Genomic DNA, 15,906 nt, shown 5'->3' on the forward strand with positions numbered 1-15,906 from the left:
GTGAAAAAGTTAAAAAACAGGGTTAAACCGTCAGCCCCGTGATATAATGAGGAGTTAAAGATGCATAAGAAAAGCTGTAATAGTCAGAAAGAAAGTGGCGGAAACTATACGCGGAAAAGGATAAAATAGCTTTGAAAGTAGCACTGAGCATTTACAAAGGTACAACTGCCAAGACAAAAGCCGAGTACTACGCAAAAATTATGCTGAAAGCGCCTAATAGTGCCAGAACTATATTTAAAATAACAAACAATCTCTCCAAACCGGACTGTGTTAAAAATAACATTGTTGCTACCCAAGATCTATGTGACGGCCTAGCAGTATTTTTTGAAGAGAAGATCACTTAAATTATTGGTGGTCTGGAGGTAAATAAGGAGACTGGGATGGAGGGTGGAAATGGGTCACCTGAACCTATGACACCGGGGAAGCAAGAAGAGGGAGTAGACAAAGATGAACTGGCTACTCTGGATCATTTCCAGATCCCTACAGAGGAGGATTTTAATAAATTAGCTCGGAGTGTCTCCTCTGGGTCGCAGATGAACCCTCTCTTGCATAGGATATGGAAAGAATTTAAGGAAGAGCTATTTCCTAAGCTCCACCTAATCTGTTGTCAATCTTTGAGCAGTGGAATAGTCTCGGGCAGCTGGAAGCAGGCAATGGTGACACCTTTATTGAAGAAAACCACACTTGATTTCCTATGCCCATCCAACTACAGACCCATTTCCCTGCTGCCCTATCCGGTAAAAATCTTGGAGCGGTCAGTTAGCAAGACCCTCTCACAATTTCTAGAAAACAATCACATGCTAGATGAGGTACAATTTGGATTTCATCCAGCTCATGGAACAGAAACGGCCTTAGTGACAAGTGCTAGATGAACTTAGAATGCGAGCTGACACAGGTCAATAGGTTAAACTAGTGCTACTAGATATGTCAGCGGCATTCGATATGGTCAACCACAAAGTCCTCCTAAGCAGACTTATGGATGTTGGGGTCAAGGGAATGGCACTGAACTGGTTTACATTGTATTTATGAGGCAGTCAACAGGCAGTGGACATACCTCCCTTTCTATGGTCTCATCCAGCATGGTGTTCCTCAGGGATCTGCAATCAGTCCAATCTTGTTGAATATATACCTGCTCCCACTTGTTCTGATTATTAAATCTTATGGAATTAAATTAGTGTATTATGCAGATAACACACAACTTGTTTTCTAGATGGAAGGGAATCTAGCAGTATCGCTTGACAGATTTCATGAGTGTATGCGTAGAACTGCAAAATGGCTAAAGCTTAACTTCCTACAATTTAATGGAGATAAGATGGAAATTGTATACTGTACAGTGAACAAAATAGCTTGTTCACTCCCAGACGATTTCTGGCCCACCCCTACAGAAAAACATCTAATTCCATCCGAAAAAGTGTGCAACCTGGGGGTGATGTTTGTTGATAGACTACAGTTAGACTACCAAGTGAACCAAACAGTTGGCACTTGTCTATCTTTGATCAGAGCTCTGCGGAAAATACTTCCGTTGTTGTCAACTTCCGACAGGGTGCAGGTGGTGAGAGGTGTTATCCAGAGTCGGCTAGACTATTGTAACGCTCTGCTACTTGGAGAACCGAATTCTCTGATAATAAAGCTTCAGAGAAGTCAAACAATAGCTGCAAAGTTAGCTTTAAAGAGACAACGTAGGTCTTCTGCCTCCCTGTCCCTGAAAGATCTCCATTGTCTACAGATTATGCAAAGTATACAGTTTAAGTCACTTTGCATTGTCTTCAAGGCAGCACATGGAATGGGACCTAGGCCCTGGTATACACCATCCAGAAACCTCCACTCCTTTATCAGCAAAGCTAATAGGGACTCCCAGATTTAGATATCGGAGGCAGGGCATTTAGTTCTGCAGCTGCGCGGCTGTGGAATGAACTCCTGGTTGAACTTAGACAAATAACAGATTTGTTGTCCTCTAGGAAAAGGCTTAAAACATGGCTATTCCCCAGGGTATAGAGGAGCCCAGCCGTAGCTCCGATTACTTTAGTCTGGTATGGTTGTTTATGTGCACGGTGGAATGCATGGTAATCTCAGTGCCAGGATACCCATTGGGTGATAGTGTGCTATACTAGACTGGCTTACATTACATTTCCCTGGTTGGCCCATGGTATTGTTCACTTCATTTTCAAATACTAACAAACGTTGTTTGCCTTCATGCATTCAATTAGTTTGTAATTTTCCATGGAAAAAGATGACTTTGCAGGACAAGAGAGATCTGCACCACATTCTCATAAAACCCAAGAATACACGTTTAATTTTCGACTACCACAGTGATCAAGAACAGTTTTTAGTTGTTCATTTGTACAATGTTCGAAAATAAGCATGGCCTGTAAGACAGTACCAAAGAGCAAGTTGGCATAAAGGACGCAATTCATGAAACGTTCCCTTCAATACACTTAATTTATTTGTAACTCATCATGGTAAGAAAATGTGTTTCAAGCTAGCAAAGCTCAGTTCCACAATTCCTGCAACCTTGAGGAAAAGCACCATGCTCATGCTTCACGCTGATTCTTCGCATATACATTAAGAGCTATTAAGTGTAGCACAGAAGAAAAGTGCAAACCAAATTCGATTGTATTTCTTTTCCTACAATTTAAAATTATGGGTAAATTCTAATCAGGTGCCTCAAACTTTTGTTTTGACTATAACAGCAGGCAGCACTGTAGGTGGGAACACTTATTTGGGTAAACACTAATCAATCATATGATATTAGCATTTCCTTTGCTGAAATTATTATAATTTTTTAAAGTATTTAAAAACGTGTAACTTTATGGGTTCACCTGTGTTTAAACAGAAAGTATAGGAAATACTGACCACCACTTAGTAATGTAGTAAAACAATGGTTACATACTATTTTGGATGGTGGGAACCTGGGTCGAGCCTAGAAGCAGAGCAAATACACTGCTCTGCGAGACAGGATATAATCCTTCTGTGGGCTTTGGGCACGCCCACTGCTTTTTGATTGGTTGCTTGGTCTGCCTTTACTAATTCTATTGCTTTCGTTAGTGAAAAGTCGATATTTGTCCCGCCTTGTGTCTGTTTTGTTACCACCCTGGCGATTGCACCTGCTACATGTATCCTTTCAGTAAAGGGTGTACGTTTTATTTTAGTGTACTACTGTTTCTTTATGCCATTTCCTCGCCACTCGTGGGTGCACAGCGCTGCCTCCAGAGCTAGTTCCGTTGTTTTTCCAACTCGCTTGTGCCAAAACCTTGCCTCTCTGGGCTTCTTACTGCCTCGGCGTCTCACACAAATTAAAGGTCCTAAGCAATGCACCCAGGACCTGGACTGCCGCATCTTCGGAGGTCTTGGTTTACCACATGACGTCGAGCAGGTTCAAGAAAAAAAGTTGCATTTAAGGTACTTAAATATACAGAGCTGAAAGAGGTCTGCAAATTACAACTATGGTGTGTTAAATAACGAGTCTTAACTAAGGACTACAGCGGCCACTCAGGTAACATGTGGCACCATTACCATTGAGGCTGTATTGTACTCAAATAAAAGGAAAATGCCTGTCAACCTCAAAATATTAAATATAAATGAGTGACATACATGTCTAGCAGTGGCCACGTTTACATGTTAAGTAAACTGCACGGTCTGAGAGAAAACCTAAAGCCATTGCAGTCTCTGCACTGACCTATGAAAGCCATTGTTCCAATTAATAACATTGCACCACACACGTTCCACTTTGAAGCAGTCCTGAAAAAGGCGGGGCACAGATGGCCCATGCGTCCAAAGGCGGTCTTCGAAAAATATGGGATTTTTTTCCCAGATTTCCTCCTACACCAAACACCCCAACCCCCTTCCCCGTGGGTAGCTAGTTTGTTCTCTCCTACTATACTGGACCTCCTCCTGTTATACACCTATGCCTGCTGCCACCTAGAGAGAAACAATAACATTAATGGGTCGAACACCCCCACCCATCCATCCATCACACACACACACAAAGGTGTGGGGCGGATATACAACACATTTTAATCTCTTCCATGTAAAAGGAAGTTCGACAGCGTGCACACCGGGTCAAACAGTTAATACAAAAAAGTGCAACACATTTTCCTAATGCGATTATCAGAATATGCCAGCCATGGTAGACAGAAGCACATTTGACGTAGGTGTGTTTTTAGTTAAGATTGTCGTCACCAACTAGTTATGAGGATATGGCACATTGGGCATTTTTTTTTAAATGTATAAACTATGTACTTCTGTGTAAAAGAAGGGCAATGGAGCATGGTAGTACAAATTGTGATTATATTAACGCAGAGATTTTTGGGAGCATAGGCAAAGGGTCAATTACCCAGGTTCCCACCATCCAAACGACAACACCGGTATAAAATAGAATAGTGAAATATCAGCAACAGCTGCTATACCCTCGCCGCTCTCCCAATAAATATAAACAAACCACTTAATCAGCAAAACAAAATGGACATTTTCAAGTAATCTTATCTGAAAAGGAGGCCGATTACATGGAAAAGTGGGCCGCAGACTCCACGAGATGTAGCAAATTAAATAAAACATTCTTACAGCGCTGCCTGCAAGCAATTTTTGGTTCTCCAACTATGGGCATTACAGCTTAGATCTGGCGTCTTTCATAAGGTTTTAAATCAGAACAGAAGGGTGGCCTACAAGTCAAACATGTTACCCTATAGTCTTGCCTTTTACAAACAAGTCCTTACCTTTTTTAGGTCACGTGTTACCCTAATAGACCTTTGTGTGCCATGGCATCTCATTTCTAAAGTGCAGACAGTTCAAAATGTGCTCTCCCTACAAGCAATAGAATACACGACATCCCTGAATGCTCATTTCGCGCAGCCTACCAAAGATTATTCTCTGTACTCATCCTATTAGAGCTGTCTCTGAATCCACTCGTTTAGAAGAGCTCATGCCTCTAAGTGATTAATGAATTGGGTAAAGTTACAGAATACAGGGTTATTCATTCATTCATATTACTCTATCAAAAATTGCACGCCTCGACGCAATTTAGTTTGCAGTTTCGCAATGCAGGGTCATTCAGTCATCATTTCACTCGTTCATAGAGGGCATGCATGTAGGCGAGTAGGTTTGCAGAGTTACACAGTACATAATAAATGTCACTCTTTCAAAGAATGTATACCTCAGGGGGGGCTTCAGTCTGCAAAGTTAAGTAAAACAGGTTTATTCATTCATTTCACTACTCCATTTGTTTGCCGCCGGCTTTTGTACATAGGTTCCGTAAACTACCTTTTTCTAGGGTCAACGTTGGATTAAATATCCAGCACAGGCAGAGCTGGCAAGAAGTGAGCAGCAAGGACACTGCATACATGTGGCACATTCAGAAAATGGCAAATAAACAAATATCGGACGGTAACGTGGGGTGCAAAGGTGAGAATTTAACAACAGTATGCAATAATTAAACCTTTAACATTTCTCGTTTTAGAACAACGTGGAGAAAAAAAAACTTGGATGATTATTTTAAGATGTTAAGAGTGTGTGAGCATACCAGTGGGGGATAATGTACTGCATGGCTAAACACTAATAAGTTCTCAAACGCGAGTCGGGTTGGCTATGTCAATGCTTGTTTTATAACGCTGAAAAGAGGAAGACTTTAGTTCAGCAAAGCCTTTGTTGATGTTAGTTTTGAGACAAAAAAAATATTATTCACAATCATTATTCCCCATTTCTTTCCACAATTTGGCTAAATTGGTTCACCATCTAGTACAGGTCACGTTTGTGCATAAGTGATTATGACATTTGTTGTTTTAAGAACATATGCATCACTTAACCTATATTATTTTGAATCTTTTAATGCCAAAATAAGCATAGATTAACATCACACACACAAATATCTCCGCTTGAACAAAAAAAGGTTTTGAAGAATATTCTCTAAACGTTACTACCAGCGTTTTAATCAGCTGTTAAGAAGCAGACATTCCTCGTATACCTTTGTGTTTACATATATGCATCAGAAACATTAAAAGAGCAACAAATATGTGGAAATGGCACTGAACTAAAGGATGACAAATGTGGTAAACGAAATAGACCTACAGAGATGTGACAAAAAAATTCTGTCAAAAGTTTGTAGGTGCATAGGATAAGATGAAGTAACATTTTTCATCAAGTGTTTCTGGCTGGATTTGCACAGTATAGTCCAAATCTTAAAGGTCAACAACAATTTTACTCGTCAAAGGATACTTAAGGCGGTCTTTCTGATATAAGGAGTAAGAGATGGTACTAGACTTAAGAAGGTGGAGATAAGTAAAAGAGTCACTAGTCATAGATTGTATAAAGGCAGCCAAGAGTTCCTCTTTCATTCTGCTGGTCTTCTCATTTAATGCCTTCTTTTCTCCTACAACTTCTCCCACTGTTTTCTATCCTCTAATCAAAGCTTCCCCTCCCTTCTACTGGCAGCCCTTGGGCATTAGCTGTATCATTCTGCGAGTGCATCCGTGGGTTAGTACCGTTGGTTCTACCCCCTGAAAACTTGGCTTGACATTAGATCAAATTAGAGGAGGTGGGAAGAGAGAAAGATGGAGGTGAGGGCCTGGTTTGGACCTGTCCTCAGGAGGACGATCATTTGGTGAAAACTGTTGTACTTTAAGTGACCTGAGATGTTTCTCGCTCTCGTTCAAAGGACCTTCCAATGGGGCGCACTTAGTAACTTGAGCCTGCAGACTAGCCCTTCCTTCCACTTGCCACCTAGGTTCATCCAACAAGACCACTCTCCAATCACCCCGTTTCCCTGCACTTGCCTTCTGCAGTGCAGAGAAAAGAAGTGGGGGATATAGAAAGTAGATGGAGGAGGCAGTCATAAGAAGTTTTGGAAAAGAGAAATCACAATAAAGATTTAAAACCTGACACTTGTTTAATTGCAATTCCATGGCGTCCTCCCAGCTACTATCACCTGGAAATGCATGAACTAACATGCTGCAATAGCTATGAAGCAAGAGAATGTCAGGCCCATTCGTGACACCTGCCTAGATAGGGAGTGAAGAGTCTGAGGGAAAAGAAAGCGAAGTTAATCATACCACCAAGCTATGTCAGAACTGCTTCTCAAGTCCTCAGACGAGGACTAGCTCTGATGGGATTAGCTCTTTTGAATAAAAAAAATGCAACTAGTCCTCACAGAAAGCAATTTCAGAACTCCTATTCAAATCCTCACAGTGTCGCACTTGGATGTTGGCAATGGCCTCACTCTTGGCTTCCCAGATTTCACGAGGATCCCCCTCTTTAATGGAACCCCTTTATGCAGCCACACGCCTCAAGGGCCTGAAGAAGTAGGACCATATCACCACCCTGTCCTTTCATGGTGCTCCATGGGCCCATCCTACTATTGAAATATGTACAGCGGTCTGCTCTTTGGACACTATAAAAATTCCACATACATACAGACTAGTCGGCAGAAGTACTTAGACTAGTGATCATGTTCTTGCTTAGACTACAGTAGTGTTAAGATCAAAATCACCAGAATCCAAGACACATCACATATGCTCACACTCAGTACCATAAAAAATAAATGGTAGCAAAATGCACCCATATTGATACCATATAATCAGGCTTTCACTGAACTCATACTCTCTGCAGCTCAATATAATTACACATCATGGCCCACGCACTTACATATGTTCATATCCAGAAATTAAGTTAGACATTACCCTTACACACTTTTGGGCAAAGCATAGCAAAAATGGATACATATATGGCAAAACCATCCTACATCAACAGCACATCTTGCACCACAGTAAAGAAAATGCAGAACCACTCTTAGTAATACAGCATAAATACAACCACCACCTTAGAAAACATTGCTTCATATCCACCAGGAAGATAATTCAGACTATAAGATTTTACCGAACCTCCTTGAAATATATTATACACATACTTACTGTAATAGTCCTTCAGCTGGGCCGCCCTTCAGAACATCAGAAATTACTATGGATGTCTCTCCGCTTTGAAAGTGGGGGTTATCTCTCCCTCCTGATATTGCAATGCCAAATCCAAAACCAGGAGCCTATGCCAAAATAAGATGGGAATTGTTAAACAATGCTGAATCTTGAAGAAAATACCAATGAGCTCATTAGTGTATAAAAGGATTAGAACAAACCAAGAGCATCCTTCTCACATCAAACAACACTTTCATGCGCGATTCATTTTAGAGCTCATTCTCCCTAGGTTACAAATTCGCTTTAATCTATACCCTCATCCTTTCACAAGATTTTTTAATTCACTAATTAGATAACAACCTTAAGAAAGTCTGATCCCATTGGCAAGCCTTACAACATCTATATATAACCTGATTCAAAGTTTCTTTCATAGTAGGATGCTATTTACAATGTTTCAAAATCAAGTATTTGAACAGAACGCAATGGATAAATTATGCATTGCTATTGTTGATTGTAGATCTGAGGTCACTAGTTTCTTTAGGTCCTGCTACAAGTAGCACCAACCCAAATATAATAATTGTGCCTCAGGGTCTATGACAGAAAAATGCTGTCTGTCTAATTTTTACAACTCTAGTACAGATAGGTTAGGGTACCCCTTTCTACCATGAGCTGGTAGACAAGCTTCTTTGTGAAAGGGTATCACACAGATAAAAGCATGAACTGTATTTGTATATTCTTTCATACCCAACATTTAAGTGTTCTAATGCATGAATGACCATTTTAATCATAAATCCCATGGAATACAAGATGACGTGGCATTTTCATTGACATTCATTTTGAGAAGGTAGGTCTGGAATATTGTTAAAATGGTTGCATAGTGGTCACTGTTGGTCCTCCAAGAGCATTCATAGGCTGTCCTGTTTTAGGTTTAAACCTATATTAACTGATAAAACCCCACCGAAAGGGAAATAGCCCTCACCAGGCGTACGAGTTACTTACCTTCGGTAACAATGTATCTAGCAGAGACGATGTCTAGCCACAGATTCCTTCACTTAGAATATCCCCAGGCCTCAGACTGGATTCAAGATTGTTTTGCAGTAGCAGCACCTCTGTGCGCAGAGGGACGGCGCCACATGACCCAGCCCTGACGTCGTCCACGTACGTGACGTCAGCGAGGTCATACAAGTCCCTCCGGGCGCGCTAACGTCCGTTTTCTTCTGAGAAACATTTCCGCGGCACAACTCGGAGCCACCAACAAAAAACTGTGAAAGTATGGGAACAGTGTGCGAGGGATGAAAAATCTGTGAATAAAGAAGGAGGATGGTGCAAGACACCATCGTAAAAGACAGAATTAGACACTGCCTATATATATATAAGTGAAAAAGCTGCGAGAAAGAGCCTCGCAAGCTAAGCGAAGACCCTTCCCCAAGTGCAACAAGGGAAGAATATCTCAACAGACAGAAATAGACTTATTACTATGTGGAACTGTGTCATCCAGCAAGAACGTAGCACAGAGGGAACAACAGGCCACTGCAGGAAGGTATGAAAAGACTGGCACTGCCCCTATAGTAATGGAGGTCTGAAACAGAGGTCAACAGATTCCCAAAAAGACGACTATGGAGGAGACCAGAATCCTGAGTCAATAGAAAAGGCGGGAGGGAGGGAAGGCAGCAGGAGAAGAAAAGAAAAAGAAGATGAATCTCCTGGTGAAGATGAATCAAAAGGCACCATTTTACAGGAAAGAAACCCCTTGGAGGGAGTCAGCTGTATATGGCAATTCCCAAAGGGACGCAAAAATGTGAGCACTTGTGAGAGAAAAAATAATGAAAGAGGCCAGTGGAGAACACCACTTGCCAGGGTACTCGCAGAACAGGGAGGCTGGGTGGGCGTTAAGGAATCTGCGGCTAGACAACGTCTCTACCAGATACATTGTTACCGAAGGCAAGTAACTCCTACATCTGATAGAGACATCAATCTGCAGATTCCTTAACTTAGAATAGATACCACACCACACCCCAAGGGAGAGGTGGGTCTGCGACAAAACAGAAAGCGCCAAGCACTTGAGCCGGCAACAGAGTGCCAGACCATGGGGGAGGCAGTGGCGGAACAGCCAGATAGCCATCCAACTAGCTCGAAAGAGCAAAAGAGAACGGGATGCAAGACATCCCAAAAATGCCAGAATGGTCCTACACCATACTTTTATAAGCATGAGGTAGAAAGGGCACAGGGCATATAACAGAATAAAAGAAAGAGGAGAAGGACCACTCTCAGCTTATTGGCGCACTATGTGAGTACCTACCAAAGGTTGAGAAGAAACATGAAGAGATGCTACCAGTGCCTACCAGGCTAGTCCACGGAAGGAAGGCCAGAGAGGCTACAGCCAAGAACCGAAGGTCAAGCGGTAGTGCTCAGCAATGTTTCTAGAAGTGCAGGCAGAAACAAGAAACACGCCAAGTGCACACCCAGTCCCAAAAGAGGAAACAGGCGGCGAACAGTAACGATCTGAAGCACGCTGATGCGGGCCACAACAGAAACATGTATAGACCAAACAGCCACGGAGACCACAAGGTGGCGTAGGTAAAATAAGCATAAGACTGCAAGACCAGGCAGCTTGAAGACTAAGGTGTGACCCAACACACGAAATACAGATATGCACGGTGTAGACGTAGAACAACTGACATCAGAAGAGCCGCCCGCATGCCCTGCTGATATAATATAGGGTGAACCTAAAGAAGGAGGCACATCCGAGGGAAGAGGCACCAAAGTACCAAGGCATAGAAACGGAGAAGAATCGCAGAATTTTAGACCACACCTTCTGAGTGGAAGGAAAGTAACACTTGTCCAGAAGAGAGAATTGTTCAGAATCTGAACACGAAGAAGGGAGCAGTGTAATACTGGGGAACCACCCCAGTAAGTGGAATGCAAAAAGGGACCGTATTGACAATCCCGCATGCATCACTGAAAAGACCCATATATATATGTATATTTATATCACGAAGACTGGTAAACAAGCCACGACTATGCAACATCATTGTACAGAAACACACCTAGTGCAGTAATGGCAAACGGTAGCTGCATTTAAAGCATGGTAACACCCTGAAAACCTCCCAAGGAGGAGAATAAGGCAATTAAGCAAGATGACCCATGACGTATAGAAGGCACAACATTCAGCACCGTACAACGGCAGATAAGCGCACCAGGTGACGCAGAGAGCCCAATCAATCAATCAATCAGCGAATTTGTATAGCGCGCTACTCACCCGCTAGGGTCTCAAGGCGCTGGGGGGAGGGGGAGTTGCTACTGCTCGAACAGCCAGGTCTTGAGTTGTTTCCTGAAGGAGAGATTTTCTATCACAAGATGGCGGCTGGAAGGGAGCTCGGGAGATGAGCTCCGAAGGCTTGGGATCTGAATGCGGATTTTATCCCAGTTAAGCCTGAATACGCCAAATTGGTTAAACGAGAAACTGGATATACGTGAAGGTAACTGGAATTCGAGTCAAGCATACTCACGTTCGTCGAGGGAAGGCAGAGAAGACTACAAGGGCAGGACTGGGCTCAGATCGTTGAGCTAATCAGTTATCTGCTTGTGCCCTGTTTCGGCGCCGGGAGTTGGAAGTGGAGGAGAGCGGCACGAGGCAGGGGCATTGGCGGTGTGAAGCGGAGGTGATAATCGTCCTGCAAGTTGTTCGACTACCGTAACTGTATCACGCAGCACCAGAGGAAAAGCGGGGCTGTTAGAGGCGGAGGGCAATCCCAAGAGCCCCGGCCACTCTAATGCCTGCGGAGGAACATCGGTCCGAGGAGGAGCCCCCAGCATCTCCGAAAACCGGGAGAGATTGTTCGGCGAAGGTGAAGTGCCTGGGAGGGCGCGGCCGCTGCCGCCACCGGGAACAGAGGTGTGCTAGGTATCCGCCCTGCAAGCTGTTTCTACACGGCTTGCGCTAAGGAAGCAGTAGCAAGTCCCGCCCCCCCTTTCAAAGCGTCCCACGACACTATAAGCAGGGCAACGCTGTAACAGTGGGGCCAGATTGAGCGAGTAGGAGGCAACAAGAAAGTAAATGATGAAAAGAGCAGTCTGATTGCACACGGGACAATTGGTGAGCCGAGCTGTAATACATTCCTGGGAGTGGTGAGGCACTTTTGGTTTTTGCTTTATCTTTCTATTACACAGACATTGACCTGGAACAGGCTGTGAACTAAGGGACTCAAAGGAGCCTTAACACCATTTCTTCATATTAGGCTCTTTATCATAGTTATGTAGGTAGAAATTAACAGAGGACTACATCTAGAGAAACTCAGTAGAAACTAACAAAGGACTCTGATTTTGAGCAAAGTGGAAATTAACAAAGGACCACCACGGTAGCTGTTCCACTAACATAGACATAGGACTTCACTCAACTCCAGCCGGATTCTACCTAGGCAGCCATTTTGGTTGGGGCAGTGCTCTGTTTTTAACTAAATCTTGATTTCTTCTCTCTCACTGGCTCGGTTTACCATTGATGTATCTAGGGAGAGTATATTTTCTAACTCCAGAAGAGTATTTAGTAAATTAAGACACTATCTCTCTAGTCTACAACATGGCAGGTCACCACCTAAAACAAGAAGGATCAAACTCGTACTCAATAATTTACCCTACCAGTATATCTAAAAATTCTTCCAAATCCTTTAAACAAAACATTCTCAGAACAAACCCCGAAACTTTAATTCTGGACCCATCTGCCAACTCTAAAAAAGGCGTGTTCATTAATGACTTTATTTTCTTTACAAATAGAATGGCTAAATGGAAAAACACAATAAGCAACTCACTAAAAATTCAGGAATCAAAGAATATTCCTTATGGAACTAAGTTACTGATCACGCCATCTAGAAAACTGCGAGCAACATTAAATATTACATGCTATAAAAATGGCACATTGCTCATTCAAGCTGCCAACAGTGATCTGGAACGCTTTGAGAAATTCTTCTCTATATTAAAAAATCAGGTCATCAGCAGTTCCACTTCCAGAAAAGCTAATCCACATACGAACCCTCAAACAACGGTCCCTCTTGGGAACCCACCTGATACGATGGAAATAGGCAGGGAAAGTGTATTACAACAGTCTAGTCAAGTTATTTCGTCTGGTAGCACTAACACCAATGAAGAACCTCAACCTTTATACCAGGTAACCATTAATTTGCAGTCTAGTACAATTGGTAGCGAAGGTAGACTAGCTATCTTAAACCCTAAGGTCGAGCCCCAAATATCTTCCCAGAAAGACGATTTCTCTAATGATAGTGAAACTGGATCCACCATGACTCTAGAAACTCAACAGTCAGTTACTACTTTAGTAGGCGTGGGTCCGGCCGGCATTGAGTGCGTTGAGAGTGGCGGCGTCGTAGGTCAGTCGGGTCGTCTTGCCTCGGCGGGGAGGGCCAGGGGTCCTGGCGGTGGGCGCGGGCCAGGCGCGGACGGGCGCAGACGGGCTTACCTTTGGCGCACCTTCGGAGCTCAATCGGCGCTCCCGCTGCGCGCATCCGCTGCGCGGTCGCTCTGGGGGAGTCATAAGTAAGGAGCCGGGAGGGAGGAGCAGCTGGGTGGCGGGAGCAGGGTGGCGAATGGAATCACGGGGGGCAGGGAGGCAGTGGCGGGAAATTCCAAGAAGCAGCGGGAAATTCCCAGGAGCAGCGGGAAATTCCCAGGAGCAGCGGGCAGCGAGCGAAGGAATCTGCAGGCAGGAGGCGGCAAAGGCAGGCAGGAGCGGCAGCAGTGAGCGGGGTGAACAAAACAGACCTTAAAACTGCAGTTCAAGCGCTGGTCATCTCAAGGGTCGAATATGCATGGACTACCATGGCAGCGCTCCCCAAAATCACAACAGTCCCATTGAAAGCCTGTCTTAATGCAGCAACAAGGCTGATTGCGGGATCCAAAAAATTCGACCATATCTCCCCTTACTTGAAAATGCTAAACTGGTTGACTTTCAAAGCAAGAATTCATTTCAAGTTGGCATGCATCACCCATAATGCAATCCATCACAATACTCCAAGTTACCTGGTTCAGAAACTCACTCTTTCCAGAGTTAACCGACCCTCTAGGAGCAAAACAGACTTACTTCTGAAACCGGCTCGCTTTCGCAAGAAAAAGACTTATGACCGAGCATTCTCAGGAGCAGCACCAAGAATTTGTAATGCACTCCCACCAAACATCAGAAGAATCACATCCATCGCAACCTTCAAAAAGGAAGCAAAGTCATTCTATATGACCAAATTTATCCCATCGGACTGATTGGAAGACAGCTTGTCTATAAACTATTCACTTGTCTATAAACTGCTCATTTTCATTCAGTGCTCGACTATCCGATGTTGGTACAAATATGAACCTGTTAGTTAGATGTGCCTTGGTCATTCAAATATTGACTGTATATATGTTGATATGCTATACTGAAGTGTGAAACTGCAATGACTGGTTTTTGTCCTCTTATGTTCTGGTTTTTCCACTAATGTACTCATTTCGATGAAACGCTACTGTAAAGCGCTCTGATACCCTACACTGGGTCATATTCGCGCTTTAGAAAACATTAAATAAATAAATAAATAAACAAATAGAGATGATCCTGGGTCCGCCGTAGGTGGGTGGGGAGGGAGCTCCATGTCTTGGCCGCCAGGTAGGAGAAGGATCTTCCTCCGACGGTGGTTCTGCGAATTCGTGGGACGATGGAGAGGGCGAGGCTGGCGGAACGGAGCTGGCGGGTGGGTGTGTAGAATGTCAGGCGGCTGTTGAGGTATTTGGGGCCCATGTCATGGAGAGCCTTGTGTGCGTGGGTGAGGAGTCTGAACGTGATCCTCTTGCTGACGGGGAGCCAGTGCAGGTCTATCAGATGGGCAGAGATGTGGCTGTGACGGGGGATGTCCAGGATGAGTCGTGCAGAAGCGTTCTGTATCCGTTGGGAGTCTTTTCTGGAGTTTGGCTGTGGTGCCAGCGTAGAGGGTGTTCCCGTAGTCCAGTCGGCTGGTGACGAGGGCCTGGGTGACCGTCTTCCTGGTTTCGGTGGGGATCCACCGGAAGATCTTTCAGAGCATGCGCAGGGTGTTGAAACAGGATGACGAGACGGCGTTGACTTGCTTGGTCATCGTGAGGGAGGAGTCCAGGATGAAGCCCAGGTTGCGTGCATGGTCCGTTTGCTTGGGGGCGGTGCCCAGGGCAGGGGGCCACCAGAAGTCGTCCCAGGCAGAGGGGGATGGTCCCAGGGTGAGGACTTCCGTCTTGTCTGAGTTCAGTTTCAGACGGCTGAGCTTCATCCATTCCGCAACGTCTTTCATTCCTTCCTGGAGGCTGGCTCTGGCGGTGGTGGGGTCGTTAGTGAGGGAGAGGATCAGCTGGGTGTCGTCAGCGTAGGAGATGATGTTTAGGTTGGGTTGGCGTGCGATGGCTGCGAGGCGGCTCATGTAGACGGTGAAGAGGGTGGGTCTGAGCGAGTAATCTTGCGGAACGCCGCAGATGACTTTGGTGGCCGCGGATCGGAACGGGGGAGGCGGACTCTCTGGGTTCTTCCGGTGAGGAACGAGATGATCCACTCCAGGGCCGTTCCTTGGATTCCGGTGTTGCTGAGGCGCTGTATTTGGGTGCGGTGGCATACGGTATCGAAGGCTGCTGAGAGGTCCAGGAGGATGAGGGCAGCTGTTTCCCCGTTGTCGAGAAGGGACCTGATGTCGTCGGTGGCTGCGATGAGGGCGGTCTCGGTGCAGTGGTTTGCTCGGAAACCGGACTGTGAGGGGTCGAGGGATCCGTTTGTCTCGAGGAAGGCCGAGAGTTGTTTGCTGACGGTCGTCTCGATGACTTTGGCAGGAAAAGGGAGGAGCGAGATGGGGCGGAAGTTCTTGAGGTCCGTGGGCTCCGCGGTGGGTACCCAAGGGATCTCTTAGGTCCAGTTGACATAAAGCAGAGCTATATAATAGCATACAAGTACCCCACAAAGAGTATGCATACCCCAACAATGGGGAACACCTCTTAGGACAAGCCACAGTCAAAGGACCAG

The 15,906-nt window shown here is 44.6% G+C and overlaps 1 protein-coding gene across 5 annotated transcripts in view; it reads right to left on the minus strand.

The window, feature by feature from the left end:
* The window catches only part of TJP1 (tight junction protein 1), a 736,246-nt gene that overhangs the window by 579,079 nt on the left and 141,261 nt on the right, over window positions 1-15,906 (minus strand). For all 5 annotated transcript variants that reach the window (XM_078684928.1, XM_078684927.1, XM_078684925.1 and 2 more), the window contains exon 3: window positions 7,899-8,023. In XM_078684928.1, the coding sequence (XP_078541054.1) occupies window positions 7,899-8,023 (125 nt within the window). The remainder of the gene's footprint in view (window positions 1-7,898; window positions 8,024-15,906) is intronic.

Source organism: Lissotriton helveticus, chromosome 3_2, assembly GCF_964261635.1.
Source record: "Lissotriton helveticus chromosome 3_2, aLisHel1.1, whole genome shotgun sequence".
NCBI classification, from domain to species: domain Eukaryota; kingdom Metazoa; phylum Chordata; class Amphibia; order Caudata; family Salamandridae; genus Lissotriton; species Lissotriton helveticus.